The following is a 23,233-nucleotide window of genomic DNA, read 5'->3' as shown; positions in this document are numbered from 1 at the left end:
AGTTTCTAGTATATGTAAAAAGAGCTTGATATGCTGTTTCAGGTGTGCTTGATTAGGGTTGGAGCTAAACTCTCCAGGACACCGGCTCTCCAGGACACCGGCCCTCCAGGACTGAGTCTGGACACCCCTGCTTTACAAAAAAAAAAAAAAAAAAAAAAAAAAAAAAAAAAAAAAAAAAACAGCCCAGCCTCGTTCTTCCATCCACCAATCAGAGTGTCAAAGTGAACACACTCCAAAAGAGATCTTTAGCAACAAACACTCCCATGGAGCACATCAAATGAAAGAATCACAATGGATCTCCATATTCAATACAGAAATATCTGCATATTTTTACAGAAAAAAAGAGAGAGAAGTCTGTGACGTCATTTAAGCTGATGTTGTTCATGGCTTGCCTTTTCAAATACATCTTTATGGGATAAAATGCTTAGGAAAATACTTCCAAAACGCAAAAGTGCACACTAATGCACTATTCTCATAAGTGCCATGTATGTAGGAGAAAGCAAACACAGCATACAGAACAACAGTCTGTTTCAAGGTAAGTCATTTTAATCATTGAAATGACACAGTAAAGGGTCACAACAGACAATACCTCACGTCTTTACCATCTTGGTCTGGTTTGCGTCTAGCACTAACCACGGCTACCTTTTCTCATGCAGTGCAACGTTTCTCCCCTTTATCCCACCTGAAAGATTAGTACATCAGTGGTCATATCCAAAAACGAAACAAAAAGTAAAACATGATCTCTCTTTTATACCGTAAAATAACGCTCTGGCGATTCTGACTGCTGTAAAAACTAACTCTAGTATATGCAACAATTTTGAAAAAAAGAAAGGTGTGTTAAGCACAATGTAAAAAAATAACATCAAAAAAAGATGCACATATATAATGCCCACTGCTGCCGTTCATCTCCTGTCTAAAAAAATAACGTGCATTTGCGGCAACAAATGAAGAATAATCAGGACCAAAGCTACAAAACCTAACATCATGTCATCAGTCGCCCGCACAAGACTTAGGAAATAAACACGAGAAACATTAGCGATGCCATGAAACAAAAACCTCAACTTGACGCAAAATTCATTCACTCTATCAACTGCGATCACATTAAGATCATTTGCTAAACAGTATATTTGCAATAAGGATGACGATGTAAGAATGGGCTTGGATATATATTTCCACAGGTAAGAGAACTGACAACAATGTTCAGCATCCTGGAAATCTCTTGTGCCTACAATGGATCCCAGTCTCTGACATTATAACCTCGCACCTTTTAAAGTGTTGTTTATAATGAGTGTATTCATTGAGGCATGTGGACTGCACTTCACATGGGGCTAAAATACTCATGGGATGACATCCAGGCAGACAACACCAAATAATACTGCCAGCCAATTCTCAGTATTTGAGCCGATGAGGTGTTTGTACATCAAATATGAGACAAAATCTAATTACTTTGCCTTAAAAAAAAGCAACAATGCAAACTGATGCAATGACAGTTAGTAAAAAATAAATTCTTTGATTTTGTTTGCAAGTGTAAATGAGAAGGGGATGAAGGAAAGGCAGCACACACTCCATGAACAACAGGACAGGTAACGATTTAAAAATGGGTCTTTTCCTTTCCCATGATCGTCTCCATTACTATTCCGAGCAAAGCGATCTTCGGTTAAGGTCCAGGAAGTGCGCAAGGAAGGGGGCTGTGGGTTGAATCTTAAGAAAAACATTAGGGGCTGTTCACTCCCCTGCATCCAATGCATTCACTTCAAAATGATGTGATAGCCATCGTTTGTTTCAGCTGCAAATGCAATTGAAAGAGTGCAAGTTATAAAACAGACGTTACCTAGAAACGAAGATATGTGGGTTAAAACCACTCGGTAAGAAAAAAAGGGATTGCTCATACCTTTCATTGTGTCCAGGACAAAACACACCTCATCTTGAAAAGTTCTGAATCATCTGTGTGAATGAGAAAATAAAAAAATATATCATAAAATATGAGAACAATGGCTCATTTCTACTGAGTGGTACGGTTCAGTACAGTACACATTCATTCATTCATTTTCCTTCGGCTTAATCCTTTATTTATCAGGCGTCACCACAGCGGAATGAACTACCAATTATTCCAGCATATGTTTTACACAGCGGATGCCCTTCCAGCCGCAACCCAGTACTGGGAAACACCCATACACACGCACTAATACACTACAGCCAATTTAGTTCATCCAATTCACCTACACTGCATGTGTTTGGACCAAGTGTGCCACACGCCTGCTTTTGAGAGAAGGTCTCGTTGATAGATTGCCCCCTGGGGCTTGGCTGCAGTACAAGTCATAAAGCCCGCCTCCTCCGAGTTAATGAACGAGACTTAAGCCCAAATAAAAAACTATTTACACTTGCAATAAAATGTCCTGAAAGATGATTTTGGTCAATTAAGGCACTGACTACCATATAGGTGCAGATCTTATAGGTATATAGATATAGATATAGGTAAAGAGTATGTTTTTAGCCAGTAATTTAATGCTATAAAAACGGGGCGTGTCATCGTGATTGACAGTTGTGATTGACAGTTCCTCAAAGCAGACCGTCCGAGCTTCAGGAGGAGATTGAAGTGTTACTATTCCATTTCTGTGTTATTTTACCATGGTAAAGCGAGTTCAGCAGTAAACTATACTTTCTGACATACAGGATCTGGTGGAACACTGTTTATTCAGTAAGGTCAGGGCTTTATCGGGCTTTATTAGTTTGCCGATACATGCCTAGCCATGCAGGGAAAATACAGGTGATCACTATCTAGCAGTAATTCTCTTTATGGGTCTGAAATAATAATTAGAAAGACAAAACTAATATTAGCTGATCTCCACATTGATCTCCTGTAACGTTATTTGAACTTGATTTAAAGGACGTCTCTGACATTTTGAGTTTCGGCATGTTATTGAGTTAATCTACTAAATTTGCTGTTATAAAATATTAATGTTCTAGAAACAGAATCTTATATAACAAACAGAGCTGTAAATGTTATCTATTCATGCATTGCCAGATAAAATGAAGGCATTGAATAAACCAAATGAAAACTGAGGCAAAAAAAATTATAAAACAATATACAAGCGATGTTGCAGCAGCTGATAGGCCTATATCACATAGACATCAGTTGATATATTAATACTGCTAAGTGTATTGTACAAATTGACAGGGACTATTTTATATAGTGCAGGGATAGGATGTGTAAATATCCTGTTGATATTTAGAAATCTTGCTGTATTTATCTTTTAAACGCACGATCTATGGTGTTTATATTTTGGGTCGTGTTGATTGATAATTAAAAATAAAAACCTTTCTAAAATGTGCTGTTTATATGTTATTTTTCATATTTTACAAGTGTTATTTCTACCCCTATTACGATAACAAATACCAACAACCCGTTACAAAAGAGATACTTTTTGTGCTCATAGCTGAGTCTACCATAGGCTAGAGTGTATGAAAGATCGTTTATTTCTGCAGTCCAACATATATATTGTTCTTATTAAATTATTAAAAACTGCTTACATCACACAGTTTTTAATACGTGTTTTTAAATGTAAGTGCTTATATTTATATTAGCGAGCCTTTGTTATAGTGCAGATACGGGCGGTCAAATGAGCAGTTCGGGGGGCATGGTTGATTTGACGTACAAGCGTTTGGTTTAGAAGCTTCATTCTGCGGCTCTGCCTCTGGCTTCATCTGGTAGTTCTTTCTGCGCATGCCCAGGCTCCAATTTCAGCAGTCTTTTGCGACAGTTTGTGCTTGTCACGAGGCGTTTTGCCTTAAAAGCGCTCAATGGGAAAAGGCACTGTTGAGTCATCCATATTTTTTTACAGTTATTGGTTTGGACTTGTGGGGGAAAATGGAGCACTTGGAGGAAACCCACACCAACATGGGGAGAACATGCAAACTCCACACAGCAATGCCAACTGGCCCAGCCAGGACTCAAACCAGCAACCTTCTTGCTGTGAGGCAACAGTGCTAACTATTGAGCCACCATGCGAAATTCTAAAACAATCTCAAGAGCAAGAGCACTTCCGCATTGAAGAATAAGATCTATAGGTCAGTATTCAGTCGTAGTGCTGTCAACCAGGAGGCAAAAACAGAGGTATCTGTATGGTGACCCTCCTCAGATGATGGCCAATCCACAGTGATCGTCCCAGTTTTCTTGACTCCACATTCAAGGTATTTAGTCTTCACAAGGTTACCAGGTGCTCATTCCACATCTGCGTAATCCTTGCAAGCTTGCTCTGGGACTTGTCCACTAGGGAAACATTGTTCATAAATCTCAGATGAACACGGTGCATGTGGACTCTTGTATGGCGCACAATTGGTTTGAAAGCAATCTGCTCTTATTTGTGGAAATGAACTGCTACAAACAATGGATTGATGACAACCGATGCACTGCAAGCCCAGCAGGAAATTTTGCAAGCTCAGCAGAAAAGGCCTTCGGCAAGCGGCTTGAGTCTCTTGCAATGCATCTTCAGGCCAAACAATCGAAAACAAAGTGTGAAAACAAGCTTTAAGCCTGCCCTCTATTACTGAGCAGCAGTAGGGTTAATGTAATAGAAGAAAATGGAGGGTCAGAATCCTGGGATTACAGTCATGCTTCATCTTTGTTGTGTCCTTGAGTAAACCACTGCCTTGTAGGGACTGAGAACAAAGCCAGCTTTAACATATCAGAGTGTCAGGGGATGAGTTTCAAAGTTCATGCAAGCGAATTTCAACAGAGAAGTGATCTTTACCATGGTTGTAAAGTAAAGGCATTGTTTCTGTTTAAAAAGAAATAGTTCATTTACTTCATCTAAGAATCCCAATCACTATTTCATTCACTAAAACTTTGTCATAGAAACTACTGGACCCGACTCAAAAGACATTGTATCAAGGCCTTATTTAGTCCTCTCTATGATAATTGTCCTGACCAGGAACTTGTATCTTTTTTCATATAATATGGGCATGTGGAAATGTACAAATTTTTTTTGAATATCCTGTTCCGGAAAATCCTTCCATATTATTACTGAGTGATGATTTTACGTAAAATCTTACCAAGCTACAAGAAGCTGGCTGGCTTAACTTGTGCAAAAAAAAAACTATTAGCACAATATTGGCTTCCTCCACATATCTTGGAGCATATATAAGTGGTTGGTGGCAAACTTTTGGGAAATTATATAGTTGGATTATTCCACGGCTTAAGTGAACTTGGTACAAATGTGTACATTAAAGATCTGGACAGCAACTGCAGACAAAATCTCCATGTTTATTGCACAAAGCAATGAACAGGACCCAGAATAATTGCTTTATTTTGTATAACTGTTTTATATTGATTTCTCATTCTTGATACTGTACTTTTGTTTTTCTGTTAACTTCTATTCATTGGGGGAGAGGGGTAGTTGAACTGATACATGTCATTTTATTGTTATTTCAGCCTGTATGCTTTGTTAATAATAATAAAATATATATTTTTAAATGAGATTTACCTTAAATTGTACATTTACTCACTATTTACTCACCATCAGGTGGTTCTAAACCTTTATGACTTTCTTTCTTCTGTTAAACACAAAATAAATATTCTGAAGCAGGCTGAAACCCTTCCACAGTTGGAAAAGCAAATACTATGGAAGTCAATGGTTACAGGTTTCCAGCTTTCTTTAAAATCTCCTCTTTTGTGTTTAGCAGAAAAATTCAAACTGGTTTGGAACAAGTAAAGAGAGAGTAAACGATGTGAGAACTTTTATTTTTGGGTGAGCTATCTGTTTAAGTGTGAGGCAATTTAAGTGATTTGCTCTATTGAGAAAAAAAAGCCCTTACCTCATCACTGACTAACACATGGATACCAGTGGGTCCCTGCTTGAAGATCTGACTGATCTGGCGTGGAGAGATGCTGAAGAGCTGAGCCAACTTTTCCGTCAGTTCCACAGCAGTTAAATCCTCCAGATAGATGGCATGATACACTAACATGGGTAAAGAAACATGAGATTCTACATGAAAACAAATCACAGCGTAAACATCAAAATAACAGAAACCATAAGCTAGCAAAGATCACAAGTCTAGTAGTACCCCGATTATATATTATATATATATTTTTTTTTAATTACCTTTAATGTTATGTGCAATGTAACTATTTATGAATGTAAAAGATTTGCAGAGTATAAAAGAACACAAATAAACTCAGAAATTCAGACATCAAAATAAGTGTTTGGCCTCCAAAATGCACTGTAAATGGTACACATATCAAAGCAGCCCAATCAGAGCAGAGTGGGCTCTCAAAATGCGGGTTTACAGGAGACTGAATATACTAACAAAACGTTTCATGTTCAACTGTGACAAAAGAGCTGATGCTGTAAAAGCCTGTTTTTTGACTTGGATAGATGTAAACATACAAACATTGGTGTAATAGAGGCACTATAAACACCTAACATGTAATTAGCACATGATTATTCCTATTTATTTTGTGATTTAAGCCCATTTACTATATCCCAGGCATCATTTATCTTTAATCCTCATTTTACTTTACTGCAAACTACTTTATATTTGCTGATATATACAGGCCATGGAGGTAAATAAAATCCTGACTGCCTAATGAAATTCTAAACAGAAATGCAATTTTATTTAGTTGATCTTGAAACATCCGATTTCAAACACACCCAAAAAAAGTGTGCTAGTCCCGTCTCCATTCTCATGTTTCTGGTGCTGTTCACGAGCCTGTTGGGATTCCTGGCAAACATAGATTGTGAGCCTTGGACGGACAACCCTATTAAGAAAAGAAAATGCATTTAACTGATATAAAGGGACAGGTATAACACTTAGACTGTTACAAACAAATTTCAAATAATCAAAGTTGTAAACTTTTTGTACTCTTTAAAGATTTTAGGATTTTATGTTTCCTAAGCATCAAAACAAATGCTTTCTGATGCATAACTTGAAAAAATGTGCATTTAACTGATTAAAAAGTGACAGAAAAATACTTACAATACAGCAATTGAAGCCTAACAGAAGCAGACACGTTTATTTATTGGCAACACTTTATTTTTATGGTCCATTTGAGTATTAGTAGACTGTCTGCTTAATATCTGCTGACACTGCTCCTTCAACAGACATTTAACTGACTATAAGACTGTCAACTTACACTAACCCTAACCAAAGACCTTTTAAGGCAAGTGATTTAACTCAGCGGCCATCTTTGAAACGCCTCTTGAGCAGTATGCTCGGGCATTCTGCTTAAACAAGGAAACATCAAATTCTGCAAAATTGCTTGCCAAGCTTACGATTAAATTTCATATTACGAATCATCAATGAAATTAAATATATTAACCATCTCTTCGGTTTCTGAACGTTCAAATCACACAAAATCTGCAGAAACTCACGTCTGGTCCAAGCCCTTCCCCTGGAGAATCCTCAGTCTATAGTGATCGATGATTGGCTCCTGTACTGATAGGTGGGGCTTCAATTGCCATATTGACTGTTACACTTTTCCCTATTCACTATTTACTCACTATCAGGTGGTTCTAAACCTTTGAGAGTTTCTTCCTTCTGTTAAACACAAAATAAATATTCTGAAGCAGGCTGAAAACCTTCCACAGTTGGAAAAGCAAATACTATGGAAGTCAATGGTTACAGCTTTCCAGCTTTCTTTAAAATCTCCTCTTTTGTGTTTAGCAGAAAAATTCAAACTGGTTTGGAACAAGTAAAGAGAGAGTAAACGATGTGAGAACTTTCATTTTTGGGTGAGCTATCTGTTTAAGTGTGAGGCAATTTAAGTGATTTGCTCTATTGAAAAAAAAAAAGCCCTTACCTCATCACTGACTAACACATGGATACCAGTGGGGTCCCTGCTTAAAGATCTGACTGATCTGGTGTGGAGAGTGCTCTACACGAGTGACACGTCTTGTGTAATTCTATAGTCTTTGCCCTACCTAACAGTCTACTTATAATCTAATGAGAATTAGTTGGCATGTAGATGCAATGTAACTTAAATTCAACAAACGGACCATCAAAATAAAGTGATATCTATTTATTTTACTTTTAAATTTAGTTTTATTTATTTTCCCCTGAAATTTCTTGTTTTCGTTTTTTCTTCCCTTTACCTTATACAGTATTTGATGTACAAGTGCTCAGCATAATTGAGTACACCCCATTTTGAAAATGAATACTTTTCTCCATTTCTCGGTGAATATAGGCAATGTATTTTTGTGCATTAAAACAAGATTTGTTAAAAATATATTTATTAAAATCATATTTTAAGTGCACCAAACATATTTAGAAATTGAAAGATAATACAATTAAATCCAAGCAAAATATTGCAAAATAAAATTACAACCTACAAAATTTCAACTAAATTTCTAATTTTTTTTGGCTTCTCTTGATTTTTCCTTTTTTTTTTAGTTGGTATTTAATATTTTTCTACAACATATAAATTTGGGTGTACTAGTTTTTGGACAGTTATCGCAAGTTATTTTGTTAGAAAAAGCTCCAGATTTGGCTTCAGTATTGACTAATCTAATGTATGTGCAAAAAATACAATATTGTATAGCTTCCTATTAAAATATGAACTTAAAAGACTTATTTGTGAGGGGTGTACTCATATATGCTGAGCACTGCATGTTAAAAATTGTTGCAATGATAATGTATACACATGTTAAAGTTTATGTCAGAATTGTGCATATATATTTTGTGAATGTAAAACATAATAATAAAAGAATGTTAAAATCAGACAGAAATGACATAGATTGTTACTAACATATTTCAAATAAATGCTGTTTTTATTTTTTATTGTTTAAAAATTAAGATTTATACAGTGTTTCTTATGGACCAAATCACACAGTGTTTCTGAAAGATAATTTGAAATAAAAACTAGAAAAACTTAGAATTATTTGCTGAAAATGTAGCTGTGCCAAAATAATGTATCAAGTATAATATTGTGCCAAGTCTAATATTTGTCAATATTGCTGTTTTCACTGTATTTGTAATACAATTATTTCAGGTAAAATAAGCAAAAGAGACTGCTCTCTTTTCTATAATCAATATTTTTAACTGATATATAAATACTGCATCTATATTAACTCTTACCGTCCTTTAAGTGCATTAAATAGCCGAATGCCATCAGGTCCACAGATCTGGATGACGTCCTCTCGGGTCAGTTTTAGCAGATCAGCCCCTGAGGAACAGGAGAGTCACCACACTCGCACTAGGACTTTTTCAGACCACACTAAAGGTAATATGGAATCTAGTAAATTTCTTTCAGAGCACATTATGATAACAGAATGAGACTGGAGAGCATGTGTCATCTGAATGAGTGTGATGTGGCATTGTATGGTAGCTGAGTAAGCAAAGCCTGATGTGAGAGCTGTATGGAATGTGATGCACACTTATGCAAGCCCGATCGTCCCTTTACCCGAGAAGTTTGTGAAGAGACGGCAGAATGGTGAAAAACGGTTTCTATGGAGCCACTGCTGTGCTTCTTGTGGCGTTGCCGTGGGCAACAGATTCTGTTTGTTCAGGGCAAAGAGAAAGGACAGAATAGGCCTTAGCACACTGACCATAAACGGATGATAACTTGTCTGCTTTTCCATTGAACAATCTCCCAATGAAGTCAATCAAAGCCCCTTAAACTGTCTGGCCTTGAGTTGAACCCACTTCCATGTGTAAGAATAAAACTTGAAATCTTTTGCACACCAAGCTTTACCTTTGGCACATACACAATTCAACATATTCATATTAGCAAATAAATTCATGTACCTGATTGGTTTCACTTTCTCTTCTAAGTAGATGGCACGACAACTGTAAGGCAGAACGTCTCTCAGTTTTAAAATCTCAGATTTGTCTCGAGTGTTATCACTTATGTTATGAGGAAGCATGTGGTGACTAACGGGGCTTGCAGGTTACGAACAAACAAAAACAACAGTGGGCTGAAACCTCATAACATCAGTCTAGAACAGGGGTGTCCAGACTCGGTCGTGGAGAGCTGGTGTCCTGCAGATTTTAGCTCCAACTTGCCTCAACACAACTGCAAGGATGGTTCTAGAAAGCCTATAAGAACTTGATAGCTAGCCCAAGTGTGTCTGATTGAGGTTACAACTAAACTATGCAGGACGGACCTCCAAAATGAGTTTGGACACCTCTAGAAGCTAACATTAAAAAAGTCATTTTTAAGCTATTTTAAGTCAGTTTCAACAAACAAGCATAAGAAGGCATGAAAAATCATATCAAATATATTTGCTAAAGAAAAAAAAACACACCAAACCAATCAATTACTCTAGGTGCATTTAAGGTTTTTTTTTACATTTAATCTGTTCCCTCTATACATACTACAGTTCAAAAGTTTGGGTTTTTAAATATCTTCAAAGATCTCTTATCCTTGTCATAGTTGTTTAATCATAATCCCATTTGATCAATAGCTGAGCGTGAGCGACAAACAACCGTATAAGTCCAAAACATAAAAAAATTAGATAACCATGTGACATTGATTGTGCGAGACAACTTTGTATGCTAAAACAGTTTGGGGATATTTTCCTGCGACCACTAAGAAGAACAGAGATGCCGCTTGCTGTCATGTCTGCTTCGAATATTAAGGCAAATCCTCTTCAAAAAGGTGCCCACATGAACAAATGAAAGGACAGACTAAGGAAGGCTTTGAGGGAAGCTGGGAAACCATATTTGAATCGAAAAGGAGAACAGAAACCGGAACAAAAATCCACCGAAAGAGGTGAGTGGAAGAACTGTATATGTGATGTGATCTCTCTCTCCGAACATGCAGAGGAACGCGAAACACCACAAAAACAGTTAACCTATCAAAATAAACAACATAACATATATAAAGTGTATCAATGCATATTTCCGCCAGTCCTGTGTAAACTACAACAAGCAGAGTTTATTGTTTATATATTTATTAATATCGTGAGATGGCGGAGCGTTTGAAGTAGCTTGTAATATATGCATCTGCTCTGCGTCAGCTTTTCTAAATAAACAACAATATTTAGCTATGATGTATGCCTGCATTTTATGTATTTATTGTTATATTTATTTATTGTTATTAATTAATTGTTATAGCCTGCACTGTAAAAGGTCTATTTATTGTACCTTGTTCATACAATATTTTTTGTATTTAAATAATAATAATAAACTTGGAAGAAATGCTTAATATTAACCTGAAGTTTCTGTTACTGTATTAAAACTAAGATAAAGGAGTCAGATCTTTAGTGGTTTACAGTGATATGATGAATTGTAATTATACTTTTATTCCACAATAACTGGACATATACCGTTCTTCCACATTTGAGAAAAATAAAATCACAATAACTTTAGATTTTTAATAGTGACACTGAAAAAATGTTCTCTCCCTAGAATTGAGAAGTTTTTGTTGTCGATGCTCACGTAAAATAAAAATATGTAATATAATGTTCCAAATCCAAATGGAAAAAAATCTCAAAATTTGAAAATATGGACTTATATGGTTCTTCGTCTCAAGGCCTCAACAGTTTTTAATACAATTTAATTAGAAAAATATGATGAAAATGTTTTTATTTTAGCAATATTACTCTATTGATCGGTTCTGTGTCACAAAATCCATCAGGAATGATTCTATATTTCGGGTTTAATGTCACAACACAAAGAAACATTTTTGTAATTTGTATTATGGCTAAAAAACTTATTAAAAAACAGCTGTGATTTTTAGTATTTTAGCATAACCTTTGATGTGTTGTTTTGCTAAAACTAAAAAGTTGAAAAGAACATAATTTTATTTCAAATAGAAATCTTTGTCATGTTATAAATCCCATTCATTTCCTTAATCCATCCTTGCTGAATAAATATAATAATATTCTTTCAAAAACATGAAAAACCCAACCTTTGAAATCCCGTAGCGTAATCTGTAACTGAATATTAAAGGGCTTGGGCAGTGTAGTGTGATAAATACACTGCACAACAGTAGAAAGATGCAATGCCATGGTATATTGGTGGCATGCAGATAACAAACAAAAAAGAAAAATAATTACAAAAAACTAATATATGTCCTAATATTTATCATACTGCCCATCTTGCCCTATATATTATAAACTATTAGCTCTAACAAAAATAAGCTACAAAGGGCATTACATACTTTGAAATGTGCTAATGAGCATGCAAAAGCAACCAAAAAAAGCATTTTACAGGATTGATCATAGCAGCTGCAATATTATGAATGGAACAAAGGGTTTTGATGAACTTCTGTAGTTCTCCTGATATTATTAATGTAGATGGAAGCATGGAGAACACCTTACATACACACACACAGTACTGTACCTATTTACCATTTCATTCCTAAACAGCTCAACTACTTAACTAGTAAAGACAGTATAATTTAAATATACGCTAAATCCCACACAAATGCAAATGGAACACAGATAATTAAAGCACAAACATAAATTTAAATTAAATGACAGCATGTAGAATGCAGAAATGTTGTAGGAGAAAAAACATAAGGAACATTGGGATGATCTATATTTTGGTTAAAGTGCTAAGCAGTTTGCCTTTCATTTCTCATGTACATACATATGTTAAATGAATGTAGTTTTATGCCACTGAGAGCAGTGAGAAGAAGAGAGAAGAAGAAAAAATCCACATACACTCACGTCTGCTAGCTGTGCGACAGGCTCCGGCTGGTGATTGGGTGAACCATTTCTGCAAGACAAAACCATAAAGCCATTAGGTGACCAAATATAAACATATAATCAATGCATGTTGTTTCAAGAAAGATAAATGTCTCCATAGTCTATTAAACATATTATCTATAACTAAGGCTGCAACGATATTGGAAAAATCGGATATTGCGATATTTTATTTTTCTGTGATAAATATTGTAATAATACAGTTTCACAAGATAGTTTGAGTAGCTCTATTGATGGTTTTCTGTGGAGTCTAACAGTATTCGCTTAGAGAAATTGAATAATCACAATGCAAAAAATGACTTTTTTACTTTGTCTTGTTTAAACAAATATTGTTTAGTATTCACCGTCAGAAGAAATAAGAGAAAATTAAGAAATTTATTAATTAGCTTGTTTAAGAAATTATCTGTTAGGGGTAAGTAAAATAATCTCGATTTTGCTATGAAATGTAGATATTTGGACTATAAACAAGAAAAAAAAAAAAAACTAAATCTTTTTTTTTTTTTTCATAAATCATATACGGTCTATATAAATACAGTGATTAAATACAATTCTGTAGCTCTTGTCAACTATGATTCAGACTGGACATTGCAGATTCCCACATTGCGATATCGATGCTGAAACGATATATGTGCAGCCCTATTTATAACTACTGTTTTTTTCTTTCTTCTTTGCTTATTATTGTAGCAATAAAGTAAAAAGGTTTATAAGCAAAAGAAATATTCAGGTATTGAGGAATATTTAGATGATGATGATCAATGTTTCCTACCCTTCGGTTACAGGAAAGCTGTTGTGGGTACTGTTAAATCCAGGAGATGGAGAGTTGTTTACATATGTAGCCTCGGGCCATGGAGAGCACTGGATAAAAACAACACACTTTATATCATCTGGTATTAAAAAAAAAAAAAAAAAATACTACAATCAACTTAAATTTAAACTACAATTGACCTAATTTATATGTTTAAATAATATCACATTACACACTAATGTAATAATCATTAGATTTAGAATATTATTACAGGAGATACATTAATCATAATAATAATTATAATAATAGTAATAATAATATGATATATTACTAAAAATAATTGCATTAAATGTTGTAATAATATATACTCAAACCTCAGTGAGAATGGTGGTTTCGTATGAAGGCTGGTATTTCTCCTTTTCCTGCGGTGCTCGTTTCTCCATTTTTTCACGGTCTGTTTTCTGCTTTCTGTCTGCACCTTTAGGCTACACACAAAACAAACATCTCGCTTTCTAAGAAGTACATACAAAAGGCGCTGCACTGGCGAAACAAGACGTGCATTGAAAGAGCACAGATATCACATTGTAAATGTTTATCAGCAGCGAAGGCCTCAACCCACCTTAAAAACTTTGATTTGGCAGCTGGCGGAGTGCAGATGTTCGGTGTACTCCCCGGCCTCGTTCTCCTTGAAAGTGTCGATTTGAATACGGAACGGCACTCCCTTCTCTCCTCCATGTTTACGCATGGTGAACTCTGTGCTTATACAATGTACCTAAATAAAATGTCAAAATATTGAATTACAATGAATGAAAATTGAAAAGTTGTCCACAAAATGAAAGTAAATGGGGTCCAATGTTGTTTTTTTACCCTACTCATCATTTAAATGTTACTCAAAATATTTCAGAATTCACACTTTAAGCCATACATCATTTTTTTTTGTAATGAATGGAAAAACAGGCCTTTGTTGTGCTTTCTTTCATTTTAAAATGATATTGGCTTGAATGTCATTTGAGAACAAACAATGAATCAAATCTAAAGTACTTACTGTTTACATGGTTTCGAAGAGCTCCCTTCCTCTCCACCATTTAATAGCTCAATAGTATTTTTAACAAACTTTTCATTTAATAAAGTCCATCTACTTTTAACACCCAGTCTTTAAAGTAGACAGATACTTTATTCATCCCAAAGGGAATTCATAAAGTATTCATTCTGAAGCCAAAGCTCCTAAAATGTATGTTAGCCTAACATTTAGCCTTAGTTATTAGGTACAGTCTGGTGAATGCATTTGACTTTATTGCTGTTATAAGTATTGCCAGTTGATGAGCATGAAGTAAATAAATGGAGCTGAAACACAGTTCTAAACATAACCACTTTTGTGATAAAACATGGTTTAGAAAAAGTTTTATTTCGAAAATAGAAACTAAAATTTAAAGTGACAAAAATCTCAGATATTAAATCCCTTGGACAAAAATATATACAATTTCCCTAACTTTCAATGTTTGAAATTGATTTTTTTTTATTCGATGACATTCAAGAATTCTGACTTTTGAAGACCCTGATATCGTCTTTTGTTCTTAAATTCAATTTCTGGCTAACGTCCCCTTTAAGACTGTCAAACTGTGCTGTATTCCCCTACCCTACAGGTATTCAACCTACCCTACAACGCAGGATTTGCTGGCCACTGTCAATAAAAGAGGGATCAGTATCAGTACTAAAACTAGAGATGTACAGGGAGCTTTGTCACACCTTGACAATGGTTGCAGATCCTAAACCATATCTATTTGAACCAGAAAACACAAAAATTAGCCAATTTTCAGGTACTGTGTAATATCAAATGGCAACAAAGTTCCTTGATTATTGCACCAGAGTGAGAGTATAGTTTCTAGCTAAATCTGCCTAGAAAATAGCAACTTTTCACTTTCAGTAAGTCTTAGTACATGATGTATGATCATGAGAGATTGTGTTAAATTCCATGTGCGAGGATAGGCATCTTTTAAAACACACAAGTCTAATTTTACAGGCAATATGTAGAAAAAGCACATCTTTTTCAAGAGAATCACCTTTTGAACACCTACCCTAGCTCTCTGTATGCTATATCTGTTCAGATTCAGACTGCTGACTCACTATTTTCCTGCATAATGAGACTGCTATGTGCAATCACGCATTTGCAATGGTATGAATCGTTATAGGGGTGGTCAAATATATATTTATACAATCTTTATTTTTATTGTTAATATTATTATTTAATACACAGAACAGTGAGAGTTATTTTCCACTTTTTGATCCCCCACTCATGTTGTTTTGATGTCCTTCAGGAGGATCAACGGTTGATAAGTCATGTTTTATTGAGATGCTAATGGTCTAATTTGATTTAATTATCTATGCTAAGCTAAGCTAAAAGTGCAGACCTGGAGATCAGATGATAGGATTCAAAAATGGTAAAACGCAAATGTTTAACACTAGTGGACTTGGGCCTTACAAGGGAGTTCAATTAGATATGCAAACACGGTTAAGCCTATTTTCCCCCAAAAAGTGGAGTGTGTTTCTTGACTGACTTGTCTGACATGGTCTGGAAAAGTTTTTTTTTATAGTTTTTTTTTTTAGGCAAGCAAAAGCAATATTTGATACCTGAATAAACACAGAGGTCCTTTTTGAGGGTCCCAGAGGAACTCCACAGTGTTGAGTTGTGTAGGGTTTGCCCTGGGATCGACCACCCCTACCGACATCGGAATATCTGAGGATATCAGTCAAAGCATGTTATTATTGTCCATTACATTTCAACATATTGGTATTAAATCTTTTTTGAGGGTGAATTATTTAAAAGTACGTTTCACTGATGTTTACTTTTCCTGCTAGAAGCGAGTAACAGAATTTACCTAAATCAAGGATTCTGTCTCCAGGCCTGTTCCAGCGCCAGCCCTCCAGCTGCTGGTGTTCAGTGTACTGAAGGCGGCGGTCATGAAACACAACGCGGATGATGCTCTGCAGGAGAAAACCACAAAAAAAAACAGCAATGGAGATAAACCACAGTCACAAGGAGCCCATATGATCCATCAGGCCCTTTTCAGACATTATACAGGGAGATTAAGCAGGATTTTTCAACAATTAAAGTGATCGAGCCTTGACAGAAGAACAATCCTATTTGTGAGAAGAATGATTTATGGCAGATGGGACATAAGAGACAGCGAATCCTCACCTTCACCATTTTCCCATTGATCTCAGGAAGCTCTCCCATTTTCCGATTGTCCAGCATTCGAATTTCATAAGACTGTCCTGTAGGTGGTGGGAGAAAAAAAAAAGTTTATACCAAAACTATTGGTAAATCATTTTACATCTTGTTATTCCTGCTTATTATGCTCCTATCTATACAATAAAGAATTGAAACAGTTTATGGAAATGCTGGACCACTAACAAAGCTTCTACCCACTTAACTACATCTCTTCTATTCACTTTTAGGGCTTCACAATATATATCGTTTCAGCATCGATCTTGCAATGAGATAATTTGCAACAGTCACATCTCAGGACATGTAATGTTGAATTTTGTAAATCATTGGCATGTGTTTTTAAGGCCTATGATTACTGAATTATTTTTATTACTCCGTTACTGTACCTGAATACTGTTTAGACTTGGAAAACAAACAAAAAAGTGTTTATTTCAATTGTATCTTATGGAGATACTTATTATTGTACATCTAGATTGTATATGAGATTTTACGCAGACACACTCCCACTGCAGAATCATCCCAATCAGACATAGATTAGAGAGTTATATTAAGTCATCTGATGAAATTGCATTCATATAGCATATTAGATATCTATTGCAGATTATAAAAAATACTGCAATGTTTGATTTTTCCAATATCGTGCATTTAAATGCCATTTTAAATTACACATAAGTGATGTCAATAATAATATGCCACTGTATGTGATTAGTTAAATATGTAAAGATTATTGAGTTAATGCAAATAATCACAGAAGCATCCATAATTTGTCAGTAATGATGGAAATTAGGAATATATACATTTTTTTAAGTGTGCATCTGCAAAGACATAAGCATCTCTAACACTAATTCTCAAAGTTTCCATTTTAACACTGATTAAGCATTCCTGTTAATTTAAGCCATTTTAAACTCTGGAGAAGTTTTCAAACCAATGACACAATAAGTGAAGGAGGAATTTCAAAAATCATAAAGAAAACCAGACTGATTATATCAGAAAGGACAGAAAGAACAGTGACTTCCAGCCAATTTGGGGTGAATTTGTCATTATTAAATGGCTTGTTTTATCTCATCAATTCTGAAGAATTGTGTGAAATACAGACTGAATGGAACATCTGCAAATGCATACAAGACCTACATTCTTGGCTGGTTAAAACATCTCTCTCTGCTAGTCAAATTTTGATGAATGAGGATTGTAAATGGAGGTAAGGGAGATTGTAGTGACATGCAGGATTTGCTCACTTAGTGCTCACCCTTTACAACTAAACAATGAGTTTGAGTATTGCATAAAGTGCTAAATAATAAAACGTGATCTGACATGACTTGAGTGTCGGATTGTAAAGCTTGTTATTTACACATACCCAGAGAAAGTTTTGAATTTATTGCCATATCAGTGTCTCTGGGTATTTCATTGCAAAAAACAGATCAAATTTACCACATTTTATTAATATCGCTTTTCTATAATAATAAAAAATGCTAACATTAAAAGTTTTATTTATAGAAAAAAAAAATTATTTATAGAAATTTTACAATTTTGGAAGAATTCACATTTAAAATAATATTTCAATTAAGTCTCTGCAGATACAAATTGTTGTCGGATAACATTAAAATATGGCATTCCACAATAATATGTATAGGAGTTTGGTCTAGTTTTTGACAGTATGATAACCTTGAATAAAAATATTAAGGTTTCATGCTACTGTGTTTACTGGTGTAAATACTTACTTTTTAAATTTCTTGGTAAAAAACAACAACTTTTCCCCATTTAACACAATATTTTACATTTTAGAAACATTTATAATATTTTGAAACAGTAAACATGCCAGGCTACATAATTAAATAAACCATTGACTTCTACTATCTTCATTAGCTTCAACAGATTTCCTTACCATACATTAAAAAAAAAACCTTTACATATACCTTAGAAACAGTATAACAAAACATTTTTGCAGTTCTAATACCTTGACTTTTCCAAACCGCGGTAAACCTTGAAAACGGTTATTGTGTCATGCCTAGTTTGGTCTCTGTTACAATATTGACATTTTGGGGGTTTACACATATCCACATTACTTTGATCAGATGCTTTATTAAAGTGATAGTTCACCCAAAATTCTCACATCCTACCCTTTTATGAATTGCTTCCTTCTGTTAAACCCAAAAGAAGATGTTTTGAAGAATGTTAGACACCAGTAACCATTGCCAACCATAATAGTAGGAACCATAAATACTATGGATGTCAACGGCTTGTGGTTTCCAACATTGTTCACAATATCTTCCTTTGTGTTTAACAGAAGAAAGAATTTCGTAAAAGTTCAGAACCACTTTAGTGTGAGTAAATGGTGAGGATTTTCATTTTGAGTGAACCACCCCTTTAACTGCCATTTTCTCATTATAGATACATGTTTATTATTTGTTATTAAAGGATTCATGAAATTAAATATTTTTTTTAGATGTTAGAATTTAAGATATCTATAAGCTAGTGTGCTCCAAAACAGTGACAAAATTCACATTTAGAAGATATAAAACTGATATAAGCATTTTAAAAAAAGCTTGTAGTTTGTCACTTCCGCCCAAATGGACCAGTGGTTTTATTCACGTCACCTCATACTTCAGTTTCTCATCAAATCATTGCTAGGGCCAGATGGAATCTGTGGACGTTTTTTGCTATTTCTGCAGAGAATTTTGGTAAAAATCTGTGGATTTCTGTGGAATTATTTTGAGAGCATCATAACTAAAACCTTAATATGTGAAATAAAAATAATATCTTTTAACTTTTATTTACTGTTTAAATGCAAATACAATTAGATTCACTTTATTTGGTAATTAAGCAAGTCTCTCATATATTATATCTACTAAAAGACAGAAAATATTACTGTACAAACTGCATTGTACTTAAATCAGATGAACATTTTCATATTAGTCATTAATATTACTGTAACTAATTTAAAAACTGAATAAATATAGATTTACACACATTAACACAAGTAAATTAAACAGAATTAAAGATGTGCTAAAAATCTGCGGAAATCGGTGGAAAATCTGCGAAATTCTGCACGCGCAGATTCCGTGGGCCTAATCATGACCAATCAAATGCTCTCTAGTATCTGACAAGCTCCGCCCTCTTCAAGACACTTTCATTTGATGCACTTGAGCTCAACCACTCTCACTGGCAGTGCGGTGATGAAACAAAACAATATTGGCTGCAACGGGGAGGAGCTTCACTATATCCAACCCTTTCTGTGTTTCGGTTGCGATTACATCAAACATCGAATAAAAATGCATATTTCAAAGCACTTCATGGGACCTTGAAGAGGAAGTGTGCACTAGATATTTATATATTAATCAAAATGCCTCTTTCAAATGTGTGGGGTAACTTATTAACTGTAAACCACAGCTTGGATATATCAAACATTTATTCAGCAATTCTAAATAACGAATTCCTCAGGAAGCATTGCTGAACAGACCTTGATTGAGGTAGGTGAGGGTCTCGTCGTGTAGTTTGACAGCAGGAGAAGTGGCAGCACACAGTACATACTGGAAAGGAAGGATCTTATTATCGCTTTCTGGCGGTAAGTTAGACTCCTCCTGCTTGAAGATGGGGAGAGCCAGCACATCACTGAGAAAAAACAGCAAGGATAATGGAGGAATTATAAACAAATATTCATTCTGTTTTCTTCACAAACACTTCTAATATATATCACTACTCATCCATTTAAGAGCTAATCCAAACAGATGGCGAGGCAGGACTGGAACATGGGGTTTATAAACAGGCTACTTTGTTACCTGGAGACCAGCTAACAAGACTAGATGGAGTCATTCTCTCTCCTCTCAACGCTAGAACTCATTATACTATTACAAACAAATAAAGCAAAACAAATATAAATGACTGATTTGAAAACAATTAGATGCATTTTAAAATAGTCACAGAGAACTTAGTTTCTCAATACGCCTCTGTACATTAATAATATCCCTTCCTAAGCACCTCATCAAAACCCACACACGATAACCTTGACTCAAATAGACCTGTACTTTTCAAAACAGTTCATTTTTCTGCATAACAGTCATGTAAGAGCTTACAAGACACAGTGTGCCAGTCTGGAAGGTCAGACGGTGCTGAAACACATTCATCATGACATTTAAACACCCCGGAGTGACATGTGAACAGCAGGAGAAATGTGTCTAGGCTAGTAAACCTAGACTAAATGCTTTTCAATAAGGCACCAGGAGCTATTAATTAATAAAAAATAACTTGCATCAAAACCACAGGCCTCAGGAAACATTAATAAATACGCAGACACAGTTCAAACATTCCTAAACAATGAAAAACTGTAAGTTAACTGATGAATCTCACCTCATGCTGTAAGCACCAGCTCCAAGCTCTTGCCCGATCCCTGACAGACTGGCATCAAAGTCCTGGACCAGACCAGACTCAAATCACCTCATCGGCCAGAGGTAATTTTCAGAGCCCAAGCCATGATTTTAGACTTTTAATTTAACAACCAAAATCACAAAAAGAATTACAGTTCTGGCAGCCTCCCTTTGGGTTTAGGGACAATCACAGACTCATCTCTGAAAAAAAATATATGAACAGAGGATTTAGATTAAACATACATTAAGGTTTGTTATTAAAACTGCACAAATAAGTTTATATAGTTTACCAGGTAATTTTCTAAACTGTTATTCTTAATTAACCAAACTTGACGCTAAGGACAGAGTAAACCCCCAATTTAACTTAATATATTCAGAAGTACGTACAGCTCTACACATGACCAACACATGTATTGTATTACGTAATACAATTAGAGGAGAACAACTTCACAAATATCGTTTAAAATAAAGCGTTTTGTCATGAACGGCTTACAAATAACGTTAATTACCTCTGACAGCAGTCAGAAAAAAATGTGGTAAAGATCATCGTTTCACGCCATTTTTCCACCCATCGTCCTTCTTTGGCAAGACACTTCGTTGTGGTCGAAAGAAGGCAGATTAAATTCCTTCACCGGACACCAAAAATGTGACGACGCTCAGATAAATTCGAAGAAAATTTATAATATTGAGACAGTATGAATTGTGAGTCAATAAATGTCTTGTGTATATATTACATGTTTGTTTATCTCTTCCTACTCTATAGAAATTGCCGTAATATCCGCAGTAGTCTTCCTCACTAACGACTGGAAGAGTGACCGACTCAAGAACACTTGCGGCCCCTATCGACCTGGAGATGCGATGCCTTTTGAAAAGGAACCCTACCCAAAAAGTGACCGCGAAAGTTATGGGACAATACCGGACAAAACAAAATACGCACTCCAGTTCTATGTTAACTATCCTGAAGTTATTTAATATACGTAGAAAACAATAATCGTAAGTAAAACAGGCTATTTTATTGGTTCAAAACATCTTACGTAACAACTGTCAAGATTGCAAGAAAAAGTTCCATCGTCAGTCAGTGTTGGAGATGTGTTCAGGTAAACATATAATACTTATTTTGGCCTCTATTCATGCAATTATAAAATAATAAGTGATCACAAATTACAAATGGGTGAAAGTAAAAAAGTAAATTAAAGTGGTACATAAACTATACATGTATACATATAAATATTATATCGACAAATGATTCTTGTTCTAAATAAATATGCCTGACAAGATGTTGTATATTGCAAATCCTTTTTCGTCTGTGATCCTTAAGTACAACAAATAATTAATGATTTAATACAAATATAATGAACAAAATTGTAATATATATTGTATAGACCATTGTTTATGTAAACAAAAACAATGGTCCCAACGTACTTTCTGTTTTACATTTTTAATTTCTATAGTTTCCGAGAATATAAAAAGAGCCACATGTTGTTAAATAATGTTATGATAGCTGTTTTAACAAGAAGTTATGACTGAATTGCCTATTGTTACAGTTATGAAATATTTTAATAACAAGCAGCAAATGTTCATGGGCCAATGACGTCACCAAATTGAAATGGTCTATATCATAATATTATCTGTGAATATGGGGTCAGTTAATCTTATACATTCACCAACTATTAGGGTTATATATGATTCTAAAATCCCACAGTTGTAAATAAAACAGATAAACTATCATCATATCACATATCTTCGAAATAAATAAATAAAGCCAAATAATTCTGAGCCTTTTACAGTTTGTAGAAGCATTTGCTCTGATTTCTGAGCATAGATCATAAATGCAGTGATGGCATTTTGGTGGAAAATATGGTTACCTTGGTAATATCAATTTCTAAAGATATTTTAAGACCACAGAAACCATAAACAGTACGATGAACAGTCTAATTTAAACGCTGTCAAGCCATATAAAACCAACTTTGCTTGTACACTTAAGTATTTGTACAATTTAAATGTATTCTGAGATTGTAAAGAGGTGGAAAAAAAGGCTTACCAACATATTCAAATCAAAAACAACAAGACTCTTTAGTGTTAATTTATTCAAATGACAAGTTAATACCAAATAGTACAATTGATACAAAATAAATATAGTTAATGGAGTACCGTACCATTGTTTATAATTTGTAAATGCATTTAGGCATCTTTTTAAAATCGATAACTTCTGCACACATTAAAATGTTGAACTTTTCTTTCTTTTTCTTTTTTA

General features: G+C 34.7%; 1 protein-coding gene across 1 annotated transcript; it reads right to left on the bottom strand.

Annotated features, from left to right (window-relative positions):
- Positions 1 to 526: 526 nt before the first annotated feature.
- LOC130217241 (transcription factor CP2-like) lies at positions 527 to 21,086 on the bottom strand. Its single transcript, XM_056449312.1, is given in 20 exon segments — positions 527 to 1,786; positions 1,892 to 1,931; positions 1,933 to 1,944; positions 5,815 to 5,957; positions 6,651 to 6,757; positions 9,073 to 9,160; positions 9,398 to 9,491; positions 9,742 to 9,783; positions 12,606 to 12,660; positions 13,414 to 13,502; positions 13,767 to 13,877; positions 14,012 to 14,164; positions 16,021 to 16,046; positions 16,049 to 16,126; positions 16,269 to 16,374; positions 16,589 to 16,665; positions 20,076 to 20,227; positions 20,963 to 21,042; positions 21,044 to 21,070; positions 21,072 to 21,086. Coding segments are annotated over 20 exon segments (1,533 nt in total). The 3' UTR covers positions 527 to 1,748.
- Between the last annotated feature and the right edge of the window lie 2,147 nt (positions 21,087 to 23,233).

The sequence above is a fragment of the Danio aesculapii genome, chromosome 23, assembly GCF_903798145.1.
Source record: "Danio aesculapii chromosome 23, fDanAes4.1, whole genome shotgun sequence".
NCBI classification, from domain to species: Eukaryota; Metazoa; Chordata; class Actinopteri; order Cypriniformes; family Danionidae; genus Danio; species Danio aesculapii.
This window is presented reverse-complemented; position numbering and strand designations above follow the sequence as displayed.